The sequence below is a fragment of the Zea mays genome, chromosome 7 (genome assembly GCF_902167145.1).
Source record: "Zea mays cultivar B73 chromosome 7, Zm-B73-REFERENCE-NAM-5.0, whole genome shotgun sequence".
NCBI classification, from domain to species: Eukaryota; Viridiplantae; Streptophyta; class Magnoliopsida; order Poales; family Poaceae; genus Zea; species Zea mays.
Genome location: NC_050102.1, coordinates 156,375,026 through 156,398,340, shown reverse-complemented (window position 1 = coordinate 156,398,340; position 23,315 = coordinate 156,375,026). Strand labels below are relative to the sequence as shown.

General features: G+C 50.0%; 2 protein-coding genes and 1 long non-coding RNA gene across 4 annotated transcripts; all 3 read left to right on the top strand.

Moving 5' to 3' along the window:
* Positions 1-13,926: 13,926 nt before the first annotated feature.
* LOC118472988 (uncharacterized) lies at positions 13,927-14,790 on the top strand. The gene is made up of 4 exons (XR_004851556.1): positions 13,927-14,084; positions 14,174-14,398; positions 14,483-14,624; positions 14,722-14,790. It is a non-coding gene; the product is annotated as an uncharacterized lncRNA (long non-coding RNA).
* Positions 14,791-18,600: 3,810 nt separating this feature from the next.
* On the top strand, positions 18,601-20,895 carry LOC100381602 (nucleotide diphosphate kinase 1). Its single transcript, NM_001174420.2, has 4 exons — positions 18,601-18,821; positions 19,017-19,065; positions 19,826-20,057; positions 20,466-20,895. The coding sequence occupies exons 1-4, from the start codon at positions 18,771-18,773 to the stop codon at positions 20,581-20,583; spliced, it is 450 nt and encodes a 149-aa protein (NP_001167891.1). The 5' UTR covers positions 18,601-18,770; the 3' UTR covers positions 20,584-20,895.
* Positions 20,896-20,976: 81 nt separating this feature from the next.
* LOC100272785 (uncharacterized) lies at positions 20,977-23,218 on the top strand. Of its 2 annotated transcripts, none has more exons than XM_035960410.1 (5): positions 20,977-21,693; positions 21,788-21,863; positions 21,957-22,115; positions 22,190-22,418; positions 22,515-23,218. In XM_035960410.1, the coding sequence occupies exons 1-5, from the start codon at positions 21,083-21,085 to the stop codon at positions 23,039-23,041; spliced, it is 1,602 nt and encodes a 533-aa protein (XP_035816303.1). In that variant the 5' UTR covers positions 20,977-21,082; the 3' UTR covers positions 23,042-23,218. The 2 variants fall into 2 exon arrangements, with proteins under 2 accessions (XP_035816303.1, NP_001140710.1); NM_001147238.1 differs by having other exon boundaries at positions 21,362-21,693; positions 21,801-21,863; positions 21,953-22,115; positions 22,515-23,211.
* Positions 23,219-23,315: the final 97 nt, after the last annotated feature.

Genomic DNA, 23,315 nt, shown 5'->3' with positions numbered 1-23,315 from the left:
TCATGCACGACCCACCGCCGCCTGAGCATCCGTGATTACAAGTCTACATAAGAGAGAGGGAGGTGGAAGGGGAGCGGAGGAGCCAAAGACGCTCGGAGCACCGCCATGTCGAGGAGATGATGAAGGAACTGGATCATGAGCGCAGCGAGTGGCACTAGTTCCCTCTAACTTATGAGTTTTCTGCAGTTGGTTTGAACTCCGCATGTGATCACTCTCATGTGTTTTCTTAAGACTTCGGAACAAACTAGACTGGGAAAACTAACAAACTAGGAAGGATTCTAGATGGAAACTGATAAGAGACAAAGAAATTGTTATATGAAAAATATTTTGTTAGCTTGAAGTAGGTTTGGTATTGCCAATACAAAACAGTGTAGAAAAATATTATAGAAAATTGTTGAAGAAGGATAAAATGTATATGCTACAGCCGTGGGAAGGATAGGGACAGGGAAGTGAGAGAATAGGAGGAGAGGGATACATGTACCGGCTCAGAGAGGGAAGTGGGACATGAGGCTATCCGCAACGGTTTTCACTAAATTTTTCTCTCTATATCACTTTTTTGCGTCACATCATTAACATTTCACTCCCTATTTTTCTATCTCCCGCAGCGGTTCCTCCCTAAATACTCCCCTATACCCCACTACAACTATAAAATATCATTTTGTATATCTACTATCAATTTTTTATCTACTAACAATTACTCGTGGACCCACAACACAGTGTCGTAGGAGATGAACAGTGAACCCCTAGATTGAGAGGGAGAGAGAAGATGGCCAATGCGTAGAGTGGCGTGTATGGGGCAGCGCTGCGGGGTCAGGGGAGGGAGTTGTAGCCGCTACGAAGGGGAGGGGGTTGCTCAGCGCTCTCCGCTGCGGCCAGCCTCAGCGGAGGAGCCGGGGCTGCTCGGAGGGGTGCCGTGTCAAGGAGATGATGAAGGAGCTAGAGCACGAGCACATTGAGCGACACTAGTTTTTTCTAACTTACTTCGATAAATAACCACCTTCGATCTTCGTCCTGCGCCACACACGCAGAGGCAGGCCCCATTGAATTCAATGGTATTCAGTTGAATGCCCATTATTTTTACAAGAAATTTCAATATATACATATACATAGTGTACATATATATTGAAAATAGAAAAATAAATCAAATATGTGACGAAAGTCCGTTAAATTAGGCCAAAATATCTCCTTCCTAAGGTTGTCTCCAGTAGTTATCCCGTCTCGTCACCTATTTTAAACTTCACTATATAAATAGTATAATCTATAATACAAATCTCTTATTTTCTAATGTGGACACCCTAACTCCTCTACCTAGTGAGCCCAATAGATTACATGGCACATAAGGCCTAACTGAGCCACTCTTTCCATCTATGTGACACCCACACCAAAAATGTACCCAAACCATATGAAACCCTATTGTAGCTCCGACGAGACCTGACTGTCATTGGTCGTTGCACGCAGCGCGCCAGCATCGCTTGTTGTTGCGCCACACTTGACAGGGTCAGCCAGACAGCTGTTTGCTAGCGAGGTCCAGTGTGTGCCACCGCACGCCAGGACAATATGTCAAAGTGTAGGGGACAGGTCGTAAGAGCCCCACCGAGTGGTCGTGTCGACGCATGGCCAAGCCTGTCTGATCGATGATTGTTGGACTCGTTACCCTGCCCTCTCTGCAAGGGCGGGCCTACACTAATTCATGATAAAAAAATAAATATAGAAAATTTATTATTATTATTATATATATAGACACACACATATATATAGTGGCCTAACTACGTCTGTCGGCCCAGCAACTCGCTCTTGCGTGTAATCCTTCCAGACGCACCACGACTGCACACATCGACCCTTTGTTCTCTCACCCCTAGTCGCCATACCACAGCGCACAACGCAATCGAGAGCCACCAGTTGCTCGCATGCTCGCGCCCGTGTGCCGTCCATGGCGACATCAGTGACAGCCATCGCTCGCTCGATGGCTCCGCAGACCCACAGCGTCGCCCCCCACTACACCAAAATAAGAAACTTCTGAGAGGCAAATAACTTCCTACGGTTTCTTTTCAAAACCGTAGGAAATTAATAATTTCCGAGCGGCAACTAGTGCCTCTCGGAAGTTAAGTTTACTTCCGACGGTTGGTCTATCGCCTCTCGGAAGGGTAGTTAACTTCCGACGGTTGGTCTATCGCCTCTCGGAAGTTTAGATAACTTCCGAGAGGCCGTCGGAAGTTAAGTTAACTTCCGACGGTTGGTCTATCGCCTCTCGAAAGTTACCTATTCAGGCGTTGACCGATCCGGGTATGCCTTAACTTCCGACGGTTTTGCACAGGGCCTCTCGAAAGTTATCAATTTTAGGCTAACGGCGCGCGCCCGTCTCTGTCCGTCTCACATTTTGCAGCGCCCGCTACGCCGTCTCCGCGCGCCACCGCCGCCTGCTCGCCGGAACGCACCGCCGCGCTCGCCCGGCCTACTCTCCGCGCGTTCCGGCGCCTCCACCACCGCCTGCTCGCTCCACCCGCCCGCCTGCTCGCTAAACCGCCGCCCGCTCGCCGCGCGCCCGCCGGCGAGCTCCACCGCCGCCCGCTCGCAGTGCGCCCGCCTGCTCGGCCGGCGCCCGCTCGCTCCACCGGCGCCTGCTCGTCCGCCGGCATGCCCGTCTGCTCGGCCGCCTCCCCGCCGCCGGGTGCTCAGCCGCCCCACATCCCGTCGTCTCCGTTCCGCCCCGCCCGCTACTCGCCCAGCGGACCCACAACGTCGCCCCTACCCGGTGGCCACCGGTTGCCCCTCGGTGTCGTCCAATTATTTATTGTCACTTGTATTTGAACTATTTTACTTAATGATCAACTAGGTGGGTGCCCGTGCGTTGCAACGGAAATATATCGTCGGTATAGGGAACGCGGCTCCTACCAATCTGGTATCAAAGGTCTCGACGATCATGAGCTCTACCGCTGCCCCAGGCAGCAGCAGCCGCCGTCAGCATCAGGCGGCCACAGCAATGTCCAGCGCGCTGGTCGCAGCCCCTACTTCATCGGGAGCCATGATGCTTCGCCGATACTCCCCCAAATACCTAGCCTCCTTGCCGGGCAGCGCCACTGGGGGCATGGTGGCCCCGCAGCCAATGGTACGTTGTACGACGTGGTAGACAGGCTGCTCTCCCAAGAGCACAACAGCCTGCTGCCCCACGTAAATGGACAAACAAAAAAAATATTGCTACAAACTTATGATCAGCTAGACAAAAAAACAATATAAATGATATATAAAGTTGTTATTATGAGTAAGTTAGAAAGCGCTAAAACAATACGGCAACCATATGAGGCCATGATGCACAATAACAGAGATTCAATATGCATAAAACTCCCAAGTGAACAACACCTGTGATGAATCTGCTACTGGCGCTAGAGCTGTCAATGCTCCCCCGTGCACCATTTGCTTGCCATTCTAGAATATGAACATGAGCAGTTAGCATTGTTTACTAACCATGATAACAAATATATTTGAAGCAACCTGAAACCTAATTCAACACAAGTAATTGCGTACCAGAAGAAGAACAAGTAATTTATTCACGATTTCATCCAGTTAAGGCGTCAAAAATTCCGGTGTATAATTCTCACTAAAATTCAAAATCGCTGAAACAGCATGTGCCTATAAACAAGAAGAGCAATACAGGTCAAAATAGATTGCCAAGTCCTAAGATGTATGACATGAACATGTAATCTGGTATAGTAGAATATATGCATACTGTTGGATTGTGACAAAACCTAACCTAACCAGGGTTGGAGTTGTATTGATAGATTAGAGTACTTGGGCCTGGCCCATTACAAAGGGATAGTCTAACACCCCCCCGCAGTCACAACTCTAGCCTGTACAGATGTTGAGACTGGATCGAAAGTCTAAAAAGACACTCGTCGGTAGCCCCTTTGTGAAGATGTCGGCGAACTGGAGCGTGGTGGGGACGCTGAGAACCCGAACGTCACCGGCAGCGACACGCTCGCGGACGAAGTGCAGGTCGATCTCCACGTGCTTCGTGCGCTGATGCTGCACGGGATTGGTGGAGAGGTAGACCGCGCTGACGTTGTCGCAGTAAACGAGGGTGGCGCGCTGAAGGGGACTGTGGAGCTCGTGGAGGAGCTGGCGTAGCCAGGAGGCCTCTGCCACGCCGTTGGCCACGGCGCGGTACTCGGCCTCAGCGCTGGAGCGGGAGACGACGGGCTGACGCTTGGCAGCCCAAGAAACGAGCTTGGCGCCCAGGAACACGGCGTAGCCGGAGGTGGACCGACACGTATCGGGACAGCCAGCCCAGTCAGCGTCGGTGTAGACCACGAGCTCCAACGTCGGGGATGGTCGGAGTAGGAGACCGTGGTCGAGGGAGCCGCGGAGGTAGCGCAGGATCCGCTTGAGAGCGGTAAAGTGGGGCTCCCGCGGAGTGTGCATATGCAGGCACACCTGCTGGACGGCGTAGGCGATGTCTGGCCTGGAGAAGGTGAGGTACTGGAGGGCGCCGGTCAGGCTGCGGTAGGACGTCGCGTCGGCGACCGGAGGCCCGTCGTCCTCAGAGAGCTTAGCCTGAGTGTCGACAGGCGTGGAGCAGGGCTTGCAGTCAGACATGCCAGTCCGCTCCAGGATGTCGATGGCGTACTGGCGCTGGTGGAGGAAGAGACCCTGAGGCCGGCGCTCGGCGGTGATGCCGAGGAAGTGGTGGAGGGGCCCCAGGTCCTTCATCGCGAACTCCCGCTGAAGGGCGACGATCGTGCGCTGTAGAAGGTCGGCGTTTGAGGTCGTGAGCACAATGTCGTCGACGTAGAGTAGGAGGTAGACGGTGTCGTTGTCGCGCCGGTAGATGAATAGGGACGTGTCCGACTTGGCCTCGACGAAGCCGATGGAGGCCAAGTAGGAGGCGAAGCGGCTGTACCATGCCCGCGTCGCCTGCTTGAGGCCGTACAGGGACCGGTTCAGTCGGCAGACCAGATCCGGACGATCGGCATCGACGAAACCGGTGGGCTGGCAGCAGTAGACAGTCTCCGTCAGAGTGCCGTGGAGGAAGGCATTCTTGACGTCGAGCTGATGGATCGCCCAGGCGCGGGAGAGGGCGAGGGAGAGGACGGCGCGGACGGTGGCGAACTTGACGACGGGGCTGAAGGTCTCGTCGTAGTCCACCCCGGGGCGCTGGGTGAAACCCCGAAGGACCCAACGGGCCTTGTAGCGGTTGAGGGAGCCGTCCGAGGTCAGCTTGTGGCGAAATAGCCACTTGCCAGTGACCACGTTGGTGCCTGGTGGACACGGCACCAGGTCCCAGGTGTGGTTGGCCAAGAGGGCCGCGTACTCCTCCTCCATAGCACGACGCCAATGTGGGTCAGCGAGGGCAGTGCGAACAGAGGAGGGCACCGGGGATGCGTCGGGTGGAGTGGTGGATGTATCAGCAGCGAGGATCAGCCGGTCGATGGGGCGAAGTACGCCAGCGGCGCGCCGAGTCACCATCGGGTGAACGTGCCCGGGGTCGCGGTGGATGGCGACCGGGTGGTACACAGATGGCTCGGGGCGGACTGCCGGAACGTCAGGGGGAGCGAGCATGGCCGGCTCGCGGCGGTGATAGACGACGGCGGGGTCGGCGAAGCGGGCCGCGCGTGGCGACAGGTCCAAGTCGGCAGGCGCCGAGGTAGTGGCGTGGTCGCGACGGTGGTAGACGAGCGCAGGGTCGGCGAAGCGAGCCGAGGTCGACGGGGCCGCGCGTGGCGCAGGAGTAGTCGACGGGGCCGCGCGTGGCGCAGGTAGTGTCGACGGAGTCGCGCAAGGCGCGGGAGGGGTCGACGGGGCCGTGCGAGGCGCAGGCAGGGACGACGGGGCCGCGGGAGGCGCAGGAACGAGCGCAAACGGTGGGGTCGTGGCCGCACGAGGTGCAGGCAACGGCGCAATACGAGGCACTGGGGGTGGGGGGGTAACCGGATCGGACTCGAGGAGGGAGTCAAGATCGGTGGGTGAGGTGGAGCCAGCAAGGGGAAACACATCTTCGTCGAAGACGACGTGACGAGAGATGATGATGCGGTGGGAGGTGAGGTCCAGACACTGATACCCCTTGTGGTAAGGGGAGTAGCCGAGAAAGAGGCAGCGAGTGGAGCGAGGAGAAAGCTTGTGAGGGGCGGTAGCAGAGGTGTTAGGGTAGCAGGCACAGCCGAACACACGGAGGTGGTCATAGGAAGGGGTTGTGCCGTGTAGGGCGAAGTGGGGGGTAGGGTGGCTCGTCGCCTTCGAGGGAAGGCGGTTGAGGAGATGTGTGGCGGTATGCAGGGCCTCTGCCCAGTAGGTGGCAGGGAGGGACGCTTGGAAAAGAAGGCAGCGAATCATATTAGTGGTGGTGCGGATCATGCGTTCGGCACGACCGTTCTGTGCGGAGGTGTAGGGGCACGAGAGACGCAACTAGACGCCGTGAGTGAGAAATAAAGAACGAGCGCTGTGGTTGTCGAACTCGCGGCCATTGTCACACTGTAGGGTACATACCGAGCGACGAAACTGGGTGGAAACCCAAGCGAAGAATTGGGTGAGGGTGGGGAGCGTATCAGACTTCAACCGAAGAGGAAAAGTCCAAAGAAAATGGGAATAATCATCCAAAATCACCAAATAGTATTTGTATCCAGAAATGCTGAGTACAGGAGAGGTCCAGAGATCACAATGGATCAAATCAAAAGCCTGCTCAGCGCGAGAACTAGAAATACTAAATGGGAGACGAGTATGGCGGCCTAACTGACAAGCATGACAGAGACCCTCAAAACGTCCCCTACTACATGAAGGGTGTAAACTGCTGGTGAGCTTGGTCATGACGTCGGGTCCTGGATGGCCGAGACGACGATGCCACGTGGTGGAGGAGGTGGTGGAGACCAGGACGGGAGGTGGAGAGGCGCCGGTGGAAGAAGGCCGAAATGTGTAGAGCGGCCCCGAGCTGTCACAGCGGGCGAGAGGGGTCCTGGTGGCCAGATCCTTCACAGAAAAACCAAAGGGGTCAAACTCGATGGAACAAGAGTTGTCGGTGGTGAACCGACGAACAGAGAGAAGATTATGAGTAATGTGAGGAGCTACGAGAACGTCGTTGAGGTAGAACGGCCCAGGGAGAACCGAGACACCTACTGAGGTGACTGGCAGAGTGGAGCCGTTCCCAACAACGATCGAGGAGGGATGAGGGGAACGAAGGGGATGGGAGTGAGAGAGCGTGCCTGCGGAGGGAGTGGTGTGGTAGGAGGCACCAGAGTCGATCACCCAGTCGGAGGGAGGAGGGGTCATCGCCATGGTGCTGAAAGTGGCGGCGAGGGACGCGTTGTCCCAGCCTCCAGCCAGCGGGGACCAAGACGTCGAGGTGGGGTTCCCCGGGGGCAGGAGCTGGGGCGGAGCCGGAGGTGCAGCGGGCATGCCATATGAAGGCGTCGGAGACACGCCATAGGGAGGCGCAGTAAGGAGGGCCGGCGCCGAGGGGCGAGAGGCATTCGGGGTCTGGCCCGGCCACATGGTGATGGTCCCGGTCCAGGGATTGTAGAAGGACGACCACGCCTGGCCGCCACCCCGGTCGGAGGGACCACCACGAGAGGAGCCGCCACCCCCACGGCCGCCCTTGCGGGAGCGACGACCTCCGTCGGCGGCGGGCGTCTGACGAGGGGCCGCGGGGACGACAGGTGTGGTGCGGGTAGAGGCCCCGGTCGACGGGAGGCGAGTGGCCTGGCCCCCCGGGGGGGCGCTGTAGAGCGCCGGGGCAGGAGCTTCAGACGCCATGGTGAGCTCCTCGAGGAGAAGCTCGTTCCTCGCGGCCTGGAAAGTGGGAAAGGGGACGGTCCTCTTGATGAGAGCCTTCAGATGGCCATAGCGAGGGCTGAGACCACGAAGAAGGTTCAACACCAGGGTCCGGTCGGCGACAGGCTCGCCGAGGTCGCGGAGAGAGTCCGCCATGCCCTTCATCTGGTGGCAGTACTCGTCCACGGAGAGGTCCCCCTGAGAAAACAGGTGGAACTGGGCGTCGAGGTGGAGTGCTCGCGCATCCCGGTTCCCAAGGAACTGGTCCTCGAGAGCGAGCCATGCCTGACGAGCAGTGTCCGCCTGGTCACGGATGATGTCCTGGAGCTCGACAGTAATGGTCCCGTGAAGCCACGAGAGGACCACGGCGTCCATCTGAGCCCACGATGGTGACGGTGGGGTGACGAGGTCGTCAAGGACGTGGTCGGCGAGGGCGAACCGTCGTAGCGTGAGGAGCACCTGCCCGCGCCAGCGAGAGTAGTGGGAGGACGCCGGGTCCAACAGAACGGACACGAAGGACCGTATGTTGTGAACCCCAGTGGCCTGGGCGTGGAGGGCGGCGATGCTGTCGCCGTCAAGGCCGGAGGCATGAGGAGACTCAGGTAGCGCCGAAGACGGCACAACCGGGGGTGGCGACGGGTCATGGCCGAGAAGGAGACGCTGGACGTTGGCCAACTGAGTGGTCAGGGCATGACCCATAGCGCGCTCCTGCTCCCAGGCGAGGGACGCAACGCGCTGGCGCTCCTGAGAAGCGGCCACAGCGGCCTGGATGGTGGCGAGGACGGAGACCAACGCGGAGTCGGTGGAAGGCGCCGTGGGGGCCCAGGTGACATCGGCGACGGGTGGGCGATTTGTGGGGAAGCCAGGGGGCGGTTGCCGGGAGAAGCGGGCTGGTGAGAGCAGGCCGGACTCCACGGTGGTGGTGAGCGCGCCGGTGCACATCGGGTATCCCGGCAGGCCGAGCCCGTAGGGGAGAGGGCCCACGGTGGTGCGAGCCGCAGCGGTGGCACTGGTCTGCGTGGCCGTGTCAAGAACACTGGCTGGTCCGGTGGCAGCAGCCGCGGCGGCCTGCAGGGCAGCTGCAGTAGCGGTGGCGGCGGTGGTGGGGTCCATCGCAGGGGTGCCGGCGGCGCCGGGGAGCCGACGGCAGGACACCGCCGCGCGCAGAGGACGACCGGCGGCGAGCTGGGCTGGCTGGCGACCGGACTGGTGGGCAAAGAGGATGCGGCGGCGGTCAGGGGCTGGGCGGCGGCCAGGGGCTGGGCGGGCGGGCCGGCGGCGGCCGGAGGAAAGGGCCGCGGCGGCGGTGCGACCAGGGGCGGGCAGGGCGGGCAGCGGCCGGAGGGAAGGGGAGGGAGGGAGAGAGCAGCGGCGGCGGCGCGGCCAGGGCCAGCAGCGGCGGCGGCGCGGTCAGGGGCTGGCTGGGCGGGCAGCGGCCGGAGGGAAGGGGAGGAAGCAGAGGCGGCGGCCAGGGGTGGGTGGCGGCCGGCTTGGGGAGGGAGAGAGTTTAGGATGGCTCTGGTACCATGTTGGATTGTGACAAAACCTAACCTAACCAGGGTTGGAGTTGTATTGATAGATTAGAGTACTTGGGCCTGGCCCATTACAAAGGGATAGTCTAACACATACAAATTGTATAAACTTAATATCTCAATGCACACAAAAGACTTAAACAACATTCAGTTCATAGGTCTGGCATATATAAAGTTAGTGGTTGCTTGGTAATCAAATTACTTTTTTATCGAAGAAACTTGTAAGCTCAAAGAACAAAAGGGATTTGTTTGACATTTAGATGTGCTAGCTGCCCACATATATTTATATTTAAAACATGTAAACCACACACAAACCATATTGGTCTACATCAACCTGTTTATTGATGCAACCTCAATTAAAAAATGTGATGTCTTACAATTTTTAATAATAGGCAAATATGTCGACAACAGTACATTAATCTAATCCTTTTTAGCGATGTTGATAAGTCTTTGTTGTATGTTAGCAGGGATGGCATAGCGGCAGATCCAAAAAAGAAGGAAGAGAAGCATGTGAGAAAGAAAACTATGAGCGGATGCAAATCACCATACACAAATCATACTATTAGCTAAGCCTTCCCACTATCATTAGATAAATAGCATCAACCTCTATATACAGAAAGCATGCATATAAACTTTACACTACCCCAATAACTACCCGAAATACACACAAGTTTGGAATATTACACTAATTACTAATTACTGTGTCAATTAGTACTCGACCAATCAGGTGTTTCTAAATATTGCCGCTACTTAAAAACAAACACATTTGACCATTTATTAAAGGATCACCAATATTATATCACCAAGCAAAACTTAAAAATGACTGAATCGATAGAAGTTGATATATTTGGGAGGGAAAGAAGCATACTTTAAAAGGAAATAAGTAGCAACAAAACTCAACAAGTAGAAAATATATGTCGACTCTTTTGGGGTAAAATGATTGTTGGACCGAAGATCAATGCGAACTGCAAAACAAGAACAACAAACATAGAATTCATTTGATATAGATGGCATCTTTATAGAAATGCGAACTGCGAAACAAGAACAAATCTTTAGATAGGGGTTTAGGGAGCTTCTAAGCATTTTATCAATATCTCAACCTTTTTTAGAGCTTCTCAGTTTCTCCAATACTATGCTATCCATTCAACATTTTCTCTAAAGTATCAGGGAAAAAACCTAAAGTTACAAATTTTCTCGTTCAGGTGGACTTTTACTCTCCATGGGCCTTATTGGATTTCTCTTCTGGAGGAGCCCTGCGAGTCTTACCTTTGGCGTTGCACCTGGCCTTGCCATATTGGCCCTGGCTATACTTAGCCTCAAGGTCTGGAGGAGCGGGAAGTCCAGCTTACCGTTCATACTGGTGCAAACAGGTAGTTTTGTTTTCTGCAACATACCGTCTTGGCAGGTTTTGTTGGATCAGGGCTTAGAGTTTGGATGCAGGCTGATATTCTCTGGATCTCATTATAGTGCATTCTGAACAGGCAAACTATAGTGTCTGAAAATGTTTAGCCCTGTTAACCAGCTGTCATAAGCTTTGGTGCAGGCTAGCGATCTCGTACATGTCTTTTACTCTTTTGTAGTCGTACACAACTCGTTGTGCTGCTGTTTGCTTTATTATAGTGGTGGACTGAGTTGGTTTCAGAAGTTTAGTTTTTTTTGGCAAGAGATTGCAGAATCACTGTTGTGAACTGCGCTTAAAATTGGACTTGATTGCATAGATCTTACACCTATTTTATAGGCCTTTAGACGTGAACGCACTCAGCATTGCTTCCTCTCTGGTTTGTTTTACATTGTTCATTTGAGCAGTACTGGGATGAGTGGATGAAGGTTTGTACAACCTGAGTTGAGCTGTTGTTCATTAACATGATCGTTATTAGTTTCTGGAATAGATGTGTGCGAATGGAGATTATGGATTGAGATCGCCCATTTGAAATGACCATTTACCTATGCCATGTAGAAGTTATGCATGCACCATTTTTTCTTATTTTCAACAGTTAGTTTCAAGCTTGTCATTTGTTGGTTTAATTTCATAAGGGCTTCCAGAAGCTAGTGCCTGCATTTTTGGAGTCCCCTAACACGTCACTATACACTCCATAGAATGTCTTTGCTTCGCAAAAGAATTCTGTTCTCATGCACTCCATAGAATGTCTTTGCTTCACAAAAGAATTCTGTTCTCGTACATTATATTCTAATAGAATAAAATATCCTCTTTGTGACCAAACTGAGGAAACAATTGATCATCTCTTAGTTTCTTGCATCTTCACAAAACAGGTCTGCTTCAACTTGCTACAAAGTCTAGGATTGCAGGCTCATTCTCCATAACCTGACGATATGTCCTTCGATGATTGGTACGAAACACAATATGCATGATATTACATTGGCTGGATTTAGTTTTCTTGATGAGAGTTATTCAGACTACGGATATTCTTTTCTAACATTGGTTGATTGGATAATTGGACAGATACTGCAAGTGATGGCCGATACCCGGCTGATTCCTCGGGCTCCACCTCTAGCCCTTCAATTACAAGGAGGTCATGGCCGACTAACAGGCAGCCCCAACCGGATGGATCGAACAATGCCATCAACAGAAAAGGCAGCCCTCCTTCAATCGTGGCTAAGAAAAATCTGCCTCCTTCACGCCGCAGCACAGACCAATTCAAGAAATCTGAGGACATGGTTGTTGTTACTACGGCTCCAAACGCAACGCCAATCAAAATGGTGGCTGAGGAGAAGCTGCTGAAAGAAGGCAATGTTAGGGAGAGGCTTGAAGCGCGGCGGGTGCTGTTTCAGAAGACTGGTGACAAAGGTTACAAGAAGGTGGCTGGTCCCAAGTCAGGATCCAGTGTTGTTCCATACAACGGGGAAGGGGATGGTGACTCGGAAGAGACGGCTGAGACTGAGGACGCGCCCGAAGAATTTCAGTCAACTCACAAAGATGAGGACCTGTCGAAGATCAGGATGCAGCTCGTTCAGATTGAGAATCAGCAGGCCAGTTTGCTTAATCTTCTCCAGGTAGTTATGCCTTGTTACAAGAATTCTGGAAGCAGAGAAGAACTCTGCTCTGTCGTCAGATTTAACTAAGGTTAAATCAAATTGTCTTATTACATCCATTGTTTCACTGTGGTTTACCTTTATCATCTTTTTTTATATTTGTTTGTTCACTTATATTTATGCAGCATACATTGTCTTAAGAGGGAAGATCTCCACCAAGGATAGGAATTGTTGGTCATATGACAAAGGATACCTAACAGGCTCCTTCAGCCAAGTTCATACTTTGGAAAATTCGTACAAGGCACTGAATGATGGTTTGGTTAGCTTAGAAGCATCCCCATCTCCAAATTCAGAAATAAGGAACACAGAGAGTAGATAATAACGTAAATAACAAAAATCACCTCCCATGGTGCAGGATAGATACAGTAGTTTTACATGTTATAGTAGTAAGAAAAATCTTTTTAAGAAAAAAATAGTATCCAAAACACCAAACTAATCAAACTATTAATGAAAGCACTAAAAACTCAATTAGTAAAATTAATGAAAGCACTAAAAACTCAATCAGTAAAAATAGATACACATGTTTAAATTAGTGAATAGTGAGGAGATCAATGTATTACGTATTCCTATTAATGAAAGCACTAAAAACTCAATCAGTAAAATTAAAAAAAGCCAACCAGCAGACAGTTTCAACAGCAGAGGCTAGAAAACAGCTTGATACCTTCCGCACTTTAATGTGGAGATCCTTAGTAGGGATCCTGACAGGTCCCTTAACCTCAAATGCTTGTCCTTGGCTCCCTTTACCAAATCCGCTCAAACTGAAATGTACCAGAAATCTCACACATTTGTTACTTCAATAATTCATTGAAAATAACTATGTAACGACAGTCCAATACTCTGGTGTAGCTTGCATCATAGCCAATGAACAAATGCAGATTAATCAGCCTAGTGATAGAAGGTAGTAAGCAGACTACCCTTGGACTGTTTGCAAGGTTTAGGTTCTCACATTTTAAAGCTGTCTAGATAAAATGACACCAACAAATAAACTTAGGGAACATTTCCTGTACAGCAGTTACCATAGTTCTAAAGTTGTCTAGATAAAATGACACCAACAAATAAACTTAGGGAACATTTCTTGTACAGCAGTTACCATAGTTCCCTCTAATATGTTCTAAAACATCGCAATACAGTTCAGTGCATGTATAAAATCAATAGATACCAGGACAATATTTAAGGATCCTTTTTTTTTGTTGAAATGCTCAGGCCACACAGCGTTATGGAAGGCATATTAAATCAATTTGCAGCAGGCTGAAAGCTAAAGAAGGCAGGATTAGAGGAAATCATTGGAATGGGCAAGCGTGTTCATTTCTCGGCTCGTACAGTTATCACACCAGATCCGAACATAAACATTGATTTTTGGGACAAAATTAAAACCTCAGAAAGTTACTTATTTTGGCACGGAGGGAGTAGTTATTATGTGTTAGTAGAGATGCATGGATGGCGAAGTGCACCCTCATTACTCACTGAAGATATTCTATTAATAAATATGTTTAAGGGCTACTACTTCAGTCCATGTGGTAAAGAAGGTATTTATTTCAAAGCTTTTCACTGTGATTCTTATTGGCCTTTGCGTTGTTTCTACATGATGATCTGACTCATCAGTTAGCTATGATAATACGACATAATGAGAATTTGAGGAGGCAAGAGAGAAATGGTGCTCCAGCTCACATTATAACAGAGTTTGCTCAGCTGTTGCAATTTCATATTGCAACATACTTCGATAATGATCTTCCTGGCCAACCCAGGGTGAGTGGTTTAGAATGTCAATTTGCATGTATAAAATCAATAGATACCAGGACAATATTTAAGGATCCTTTTTTTGTTGAAATGCTCAGGCCACACAGCGTTCTGGAAGGCCTATTAAATCAATTTGCAGCAGGCTGAAAGCTAAAGAAGCCAGGATTAGAGGAAATCATTGGAATTGGCAAGCGTGTTCATTTCTCGGCCCGTACAATTATCACACCAGATCCGAACATAAACATTGATGAATTGGGAGTACCATGGAGTATTGCTTTGAACCTGACATATCCTGACACTATCACTCCATATAATATTGAGAGGTGAACCAGTTTGTTCTTATTGACAAATGTTATTTAATTAGTGTGCTTTTGCTGATCATTTGCAGTTAATTCCAATGATTTCAGGTTGAAGGAACTTGTTGAATATGGGCCTCACCCTCCCCCAGGAAAGACCGGTGCAAAATATATTATCAGGGAAGATGGTCAGATGCTTGATCTTCGGTATGTGAAGAAAAGCAGCGATCAGCATCTGGAGCTTGGTTACAAGGTAAATATCAACTTTCACTATGATTATAGCTGCTGATGACTATAGAAGTTGCTGCTTTTGTAAAGTTCATGTTTTGACTCAATTTGGATTCTCCCAGGTGGAGAGGCATCTCAATGATGGGGATTTTGTTCTTTTCAATCGGCAACCAAGTCTTCAGAAAATGTCTATCATGGTTTTCAGCATGGTATTCGGAAGAAGAAAAAGGATTTATTACTCCCGGTGATACTATGGTCAGGATAGAGAAGGGAGAGCTTCTGTCTGGCACACTTTGCAAAAAGAGTATTGGAACAGGCTCTGGAAGTCTTATCCTTGTCATTTGGTTATTCCAATCTTCTATTTTTTTATAACATATGATTTTCTCTAGCATTCTAGGAGGCATCTGCCGTTATTTAATTCTATTCTCCTTATTTGAAAGGCAGATCTCCTGCCGTTATTTAAAAAGAAAAGAATTCCCAACTATGTGCATCCTATGGTCATCAAACTCAGACTTAGTCACTCACCAGTCACCATAATTTTTTGAGCCTAATACTTTTAACACAGCTATAGCTGAAATGGATTGTTACTCTCCTTAATTATAGAGGTTAACTAACTAATTAAAAGTCCAGTCATCTCATCTATATAAGGATTGTCCCTCTATTCGTTGATCAAGAAATATTTCTATCAGGGCCGGAGAGACCTTCGTACGTTCAGAGTTCCAGTTCTAAATCCTGAGCCACTGACCAGATGAAATTGTAAATATAAACCAAGAGCAATCCATATTAAGATAAAACAATTCATGAGTGAAAACTAAAAGTAAAATCAAACCTATTATGCATGAAGAAATTCAGCGTTTAATGTCCATGAAAATCTGAGGGAGGGAGAGGAACATAACTCTGGGCCTCCCTCTCGATATGCCCAAAGTTGACACCACTCTGTCGTCTAATGTGCTCTGTCTAATGGGATAGAAAGCCCTGCATGCTCTGCAAGATGTTTCCATGCATATAGATGACAAGGAAGGATTTTTTCAACGGTTATTTGCATATATAATTTACCTGTTTTTCTATTATTAAAAAGGAAAAAGAATAGCCAAAGTGCCATACAGGTAGGTGTGATTGTGCGCCTGCTTTATGCATTCAACACAGTTAGTCAGTGTGCATATAACTTTCTGCTTGGGTATTTGCAAATAACCTGTAAACATATAGGTTACATGAAAAATACCAGCAAACAACAGATTTAACCTTGTTTTTTGCTGACCAAATTATATAGCCTTGTTTTCACAGGAAGAAACATGAGTAATAAACTGCACTTTGGAACCACATGCAAGACTGTACCAACAGGAACTTAAAGTGAATATATTTGTGGTCACTAATCTTATTTTGTAGGCGTGATTGTTTAGAATATTAACACTAACATGAACATAAACCCAAACACCGTGCAAGCATGTGGAGGGTGTAGAACGAGATAGTAAGAAGAGAAGACACCATTTTCCACAGAGAGACAAAGCACGGGGACGACAGTTACAGACGGATCCACGAGGTCAGGGGAGAGGGAAATTGGAGAGTTGGAAGCAGTGGGACCGATGTACCTCGGGTGCCATCGCGGAAGGCCTTGGAGACATGCTTGGGTGTCCAGCACAGGCCCTCATGGCGGTCGTCCTCATCAAGCCCCAGCACCAGCGCGCGCACCATTGGCTCCACGGTGTAGCCCCGTCACCGCGGTGTCCCCTGAGAGCAGGTCGATGTAGTCGTTTTGCTCATCATCATCGCATGCGCAAGCGACGGCCGCGAGGTGGGCCTGCTCGAGCGCTCCCATGGCGGTAGATGCACCCATCTCAGAAACGAGATTAGATCTCGACTGGTCCCTTGGCGACTTCGCGAGCCAGTCAGCAGCTTGGGAGGAGAGAGAGTGCGTACAAGAGAGATGGGGGAGAGGAGATGGAGCGAAGCCCAGGTTCCTGCCGATGCCGCTAGACTCGAGATCGACAAGGACGAGAACGGGGGGCGAGATGGTAGGTGCGTATGGGTATCGCGCGGTGTCGGCGGTGTCTCAAGCACAAATTTGATGTCGGTTTTCAGTTTTCTACTTACCCGAAGTCCCCAGGTGCTCGCACCCTACCTTCGGCGTGCCCTCCCTGCCTGCTTCGCTGCCGCGCGGCCGCGCTGCATGCGTTGCTTGCGCCGTCGCCGGCCCCTGGTCGTGGCGCTTGGAACGGCATTCACGGACGACGTCGAGGTTGTTACGAGGATGGGGGGTTGCGGATCCCCGGCATCACGGACGCGCGCGGCGTGGGGGGAGCAGGGGAGGGGGCTGGGGGATGGGGGGTTGCGGATCCCCAGCATCACGGACGCGCGCGGCGTGGGGGAGCAGGGGAGGGGTCTAGGGGATGGGGGGTTGCGGATCCCCGGCATCACGGACGCGCGTGGCGTTGGGGGAGCAGGGGCGGGGAGGGGGCTGGATGGCAGCTATGCGCAGGGGACCCCGGTATCGTGGACGCGATAAGGATGGAGGCGGGGGCGTGGTAATAGTCTACACTAGCATCTTAATAGATAGTAGAGATTACATCCAAACAGTTTTAAACTATGCATTATAAGGTATAACATGGTTTTAGAAAAAAAAAATCTAAAACTAGTTTCATTTTTTTCAAAATAATATATATAGTCCGTTTTACCTCCATTGTTTTTAAATTTGTCTGATTTACTTTTTCTATCGTGACACTACATTAGGAAAATCACCTTCAACAACTGATGGTAAAAAAACAAACGGTTTAAATGTTAAAAATAAAACCCGATTAGATTATTCCAAAAGCACATCAAGCGGGCCATGGTCGAGCCAGGCCGGGCCAAAATTGAGAAACCTTCTGGCCGACTGGCCCGCAGTTTCTCTCAAATAACGGCTCACGCTGTCACGCATACATACCAAGTTAAATAATATAGCTAACAATAAAAATATTTATATAACAAAGTTAACTATAAGGTTGGCTCTTTATAGAATGAAGTTTAAAAATAGGAGATGATGATAACGGGTGAGTAAGCTAATGGAGATAACATTAGATTATTCTCTGGTCTCTTTCTTGCTTATCTTGTAATCCATGCATGACTCTTGTATGAGAACTCACTTCCACATAAGAAAAAAATGTCATATTTAGGGTGCATTTAGTTCAACTTTTTGAACCATCTTCAAGTAGAAGTCAAACCAAAGAGGTTCTATTTTTCTGCATCTACTTTGAAAAAACAGTTTTTCTGTAGTATAGATCTGGAAGCAGCTTGCACACTACTTTTGTTGCTTATCAAGTTCGTTATATTAATAAACAAATGCAACAAAAAGAAAAAAAAATCAGAATTAAAATAATTAAGTATTATAATAAAAAACGAAAATACTTGTAATAAAATCGTTAAAGTGGAACACAAATGTGAAATGTGTTTTAAATTCGTTGTATTGATTAAGAGATATAGTTAAACAAATTGTATATATATAATATATAGTAGACAATTTAAATCAGCTTTTTTATAACTCACATCTAAACCAAACACACCTTTAGTCTAATTGCCAAAAGATAGGAATGGATCCAGATATTTATTCAGATGTTAAATTATTTTATCTTCTTCCTTCGATTGTGAACAAATAACATATAAAATTTACTATATAAATTTACATTATTGTTTTTAGCATTGAGACTTTTAATATCAATAAAAGGTAAACCTCAAATCTGTTATATATATTTTAAATAATTGATATAAATTTCAGATAAAAAATTATACAAAATTTATTCTTTTACTTTGTAATATTCTTAATAACGTAACTTTAAAATTAGCTTACATTCTATACATTTATATGTTGAAATATTAGATTTATCGTTTAAGTCGAATGTTTTAAAAACATCCATACTAATTAAAAACTGGCTCAACAAGTACAGTGCACTGTACTTCGGCCGTTCGGCGCCACCTGGACGAATATCTCGAGAATGATCCTGTTCCCACTTCCCACCACAGAAAAGCCAGTCCAAGCCAACATAAAACAAGCCCGCCCGTCATTTTCGTCACCCCTGACGCTCGACGCCTCTCCTCCTCTCCTCCCCCACCCGTCCATCGCCCCTCCCTCCGGTCTGCGCTCCCACAGCCTCACCCCTGCGCCCCCGCCGATTCGCGTCGCCCTTTGTTGGAAGGAACGATGGAGCAGACCTTCATCATGATCAAGCCCGACGGCGTCCAGCGGGGCCTGGTATAATATAATCAGCTGCTTGGTTTTTTTCCCCGTTTATTTTCCATAGGAGAGTCTGATACAGGAGGGTCTCTGTTGATCCCAGCTGCCCGGCGGTTTTATGTTTGTTCGCGAGGACAAGTTCTGGTTTCGTTTGGGTTTCCGCGTCATGTTTCACGCTTGGTGCCAGCTTTTAACTCGCAGTTTCTTGCGCAGATCGGGGACATCATCAGTCGCTTCGAGAAGAAAGGGTTCTACCTCAAGGGTAAGTGCGTTTCATTTTGTTCTCGAATTGATTGCTGGAACACGTACTCTGTTAAATTTTCCAGTTATACGCATGAACTTCTCTGCTGTTGAGGCAAGATTTGATGTGCAGATTCTGGTGATATCTTAGAATTGTTTAATCTATGTATACGTTCGGTTGCGTGTGATTACCATCTGAAAAGGGATGTTGGTCGTGGAAGCAGGAATATTGCGTGGAGATTAGATTTGATTGAAAACCATTATCTTTCTGTCACTAGCCCATGGTTGGTCCCTTTTATAGTCTGGGTGGCTGATGGCCATAGTAATCTGGAATTAAGTGCAGCTGCTGTTGCGTTGTAAAGTCTAATCGCGAAGTGGACAAGAACCACAGATCAGCACTGCTGTTAGAAAAGAAAAGAAAAAAGAGGATCCTAGGACATGGATTCCAAAAGCAGATATTCCTGCCCACCGTTTGTGCCTTTCACCAGGTTTCGAACATTCCCTTTCCATTTCAGCGTCAAGGTAACTTTTACAGCGCAACAACATAACAGAAGGCAATCAATCCTTGGCCAGTTGTTATATTTGATATTATGGATATCACACGGAAAGAAACTATGTTATTGAGATTCCTTCAGTATGAATGAAAAAACTAAAAACAAAACCGTCCGGGAGAGACTGTTTAGTTGAACTATCCTCGTGTCTAACACGGGCACACACACACTTAACTGTTCAGGAATGGTTGTGTTAACGAGTTAGTACTTTTCACTCGCTGTATGATGCAGGGATGAAGTTCATGAACGTGGAGAGGTCCTTCGCGCAGCAGCACTACGCTGACCTTTCCGACAAGCCTTTCTTCCCCGGGTTGGTGGAGTACATCATTTCCGGCCCCGTGGTGGCGATGGTGTGGGAGGGGAAGGACGTCGTGTTGACTGGCCGCAGGATCATTGGGGCCACCAGGCCTTGGGAGGCAGCCCCCGGTACCATTCGTGGGGACTACGCCGTGGAAGTCGGCAGGTGAACATCCCTTTCTTTGTGCTCGATCAGTTGTGCTTTGCTGCGAATGTTTTAGTTTGGACACTTTAATAGCCTTGCTCTGCTCTGTTGAACTCTGGTTCAGTCTAAATATACGTGTGCTTATGAACTCATTCGAACAAGATGGCTAGAATCTTGTGTAAATAAACTCTGGTTCAGTCTAAACAAGATGGCTAGAATAATCCGCGTGAACTAGGATATGCTCCGTTCTGGAATATATATTCAAGCACTATTTGTGTTTTTGTGATGCTTAGAGTAAGAAGTATTATGATATCTAGCACATGTCATCATATCATTGCAAAATATAGTCTCGGTTGTGTGGTCTTACTGAAAAAAAAATACAATCATGGTTGCTGATCTCCTGTACTAAATCCGTCACCTCTCGTATAGGAATGTCATCCATGGAAGCGACTCCGTGGAGAACGGGAAGAAGGAGATCGCTCTCTGGTTCCCTGAAGGTGTGGCACAGTGGAAGAGCAACCTTCATCCCTGGATCTACGAGGCTTGAGCAGTTGAGCTTGGATGCCTTGCCTGCTTCCATGGAAACCAGAGTTTTGTTTGAGTATTATCTGTTGGCTCTGGCTGAAGAGTCATAATTTAGCGCTCTGTGTGTTACACCAGAGTTAAGTCTGCCTGAACTTATGTGGCATTTGTTTGAGTTTCTACCTTCGTGCCCTGTTTTCTAATGTACCGTGGTTGTGAACCGGTCAATGTGATCTGAAATAAAACATTGCGTGCCAAGTTTGTGTTACAAGTTTGATGCACTGGGAATGCCAGGCAACTAATGTGGTAATAAACATTTTGCCAATCTTTTTTTTTCCTCTCCGGATTGTAGATGGGTGTAATTCCATTTGCTTTCAACAGTTTTGACACGCGATGTTGCTCGTCTTCGTTTCACATATATGAGGCAGCTAGTAGCTCTGGGTTGAAAGAAAATTGTGGACATAATTCAGATAGCAAGCCGTGTGTAGTTGGTGTATACTTCGTTTGGATGCAAGTCGTGATGGATGTGCAAGGGCAATAAGCTGGTCATCTCAATAAAGGAGAGGGTTCAGCAAGTCACTCAGCAGCATGCAACCTTGGGTGATGTTCGCCGTCGCTCCCGTTCACTTCCCGCACATCACACCAGTGGACGTGCCTTGTGCACGCTCTCTTCTCCGGGGTCAGGAACCTGTGGCCCCAAATCCTCCACCTTTCCGCTTTCCAGACCAAGTTTGTTCTTGTATCATCTGTGTGCAGCATGGCGCTGCCAGTTCCCCGCTGCTAGCCTCGTCGCCGTCGCCATGGCAATGGTCACCGCCACGATCTCTTGCTCTTATCCACAGCTCCGGTATCGCCCCTCTCCTCGATGCCGGCGCCACGGCCCCGCAGCGGCCACCGTGGCCGCCTTGGCGACGCCGCGGTCGGAGCAGGACATCGTCATCGTCGGCGCGGGCGTCGCGGGGCTGGCCACGGCGGTGGCGCTGCGGCGGCTCGGCGTGGGCGCCGCCGTGCTGGAGCAGGGCGACGCCCTGCGCGCGGGCGGCACGTCCCTGACGCTGTTCAAGAACGGGTGGCGCGTGCTGGACGCCATCGGCGTCGCCGACGAGCTCCGCCCCAAGTACCTCCGCATCCAGGGGTGCGTCCCTCTTCCTCTTGTTGCGTTCCACTTCCAGCAAGATGCCGTTCGTGGATCATCCTTGTGTGTTCTGAGCTGCACCGTGAGGTTCCAGCTGGCCGCCGCAGGATGAGGATGAGGTCGCCGGGGCGGGATCTGCGCGAGTTCTCCTTCGACGAGGAAGCTCCCGGGTACTGCAGTTTCCATCCCCCTGATCTGATCAGCATCGTGAATGGATATGCATGGCTGTGGCTTCAAGCACGTAGTGCTACTGCTACAGGCAGGAGGTACGCGCGGTGGAGAGGAGAGCGCTTCTCGAGACGCTTGCTTCTAAGCTGCCACCAGGCGCCATATCGTTCTCGTCGAAGCTGAAATCGATCTCGGAGCAAGGGCGTGCAGGCACCCTGCTCGAACTGGAAGACGGGAGGCAGATTCTTGCCAAGGTGAGAGTGGGAGAGCTTACAGTTCTCGTGCATTTCCTGGTTTCCCAAAGTTTGATCAACCGATGTTCGTGCAGATCGTGGTCGGCTGCGACGGAGTGAACTCGCCGATCGCGAGGTGGATGGGTTTCTCGGAGCCCCGGTACGTCGGGCACATGGCGTTCCGGGGCCTCGCGGAGTACGCCGACGGCCAGCCGTTCGAGCCCAAGGTGAACTACATCTACGGCCGAGGCGTCCGTGCCGGCTTTGTCCCCGTCTCCGCAACCAAAGTCTACTGGTTCATCTGCTTCAACAGACAAGATCCAGGTAACAGATGTGGCACGGATGCTCAGACCACCACCAGTCCACCACCACACACAAAAAAACAAAGCACGTAGGTATAATGTTGTTGGCACTTGGCAGGGCCTAAGATCACCGACCCCACGGCGCTCAAGACCGAGGCGCTGGAGCTCGTCCGCGGCTGGCCATCGGACCTCCTGGCGGTGATGCGCAGCACGCCCGAGGGCGCCGTGGTGAGGACGCCGCTGGTGGACCGGTGGCTCTGGCCCGGGCTGGCCCCGGCCGCGTCGAGGGGCGGCCGGGTGGTGCTGGCCGGCGACGCGTGGCATCCCATGACGCCCAACCTCGGGCAGGGCGCCTGCTGCGCGCTCGAGGACGCCATCGTACTGGCGCGCCGCCTCGCCGACGCCGGCGCGGACGGGGCCCAGGCCGCCGCCGCCATGCGCGCGTACGAGGCGGAGCGGTGGGCGCGCGTGTTCCCGCTCACGGCGCGCGCGGGGCTGGTGGGTGCGCTCGTGCAGTGGGAGAACGCGGCGGTGTGCGCGGCCCGCGACGGCGTGGTCATCCCCAGGCTCGTCAGGCTGGGACCGTTCCTGGAGCACACCAACTTCGAGTGCGACCTGCTCGAACCGGCGCCGGAGTCGCCATGACACCGGCACACTAGCTTTCTCCGGCACAATGTAACTAGTAGTATATTGATTAACCTCTTCTTCGAAAGATCGATTAACCTCTGATTGACATGTACTCCCTCTATCTCATCTCAAAATAGTATTTATTTTAGGGTGAATTTATACAATATTTGATATATATGAATTTATATATGTATATGTTATATATATATATATATATATATATATATATATATATATATATATATATATATATATATATATATATATATATATATATATATATATATGTGTG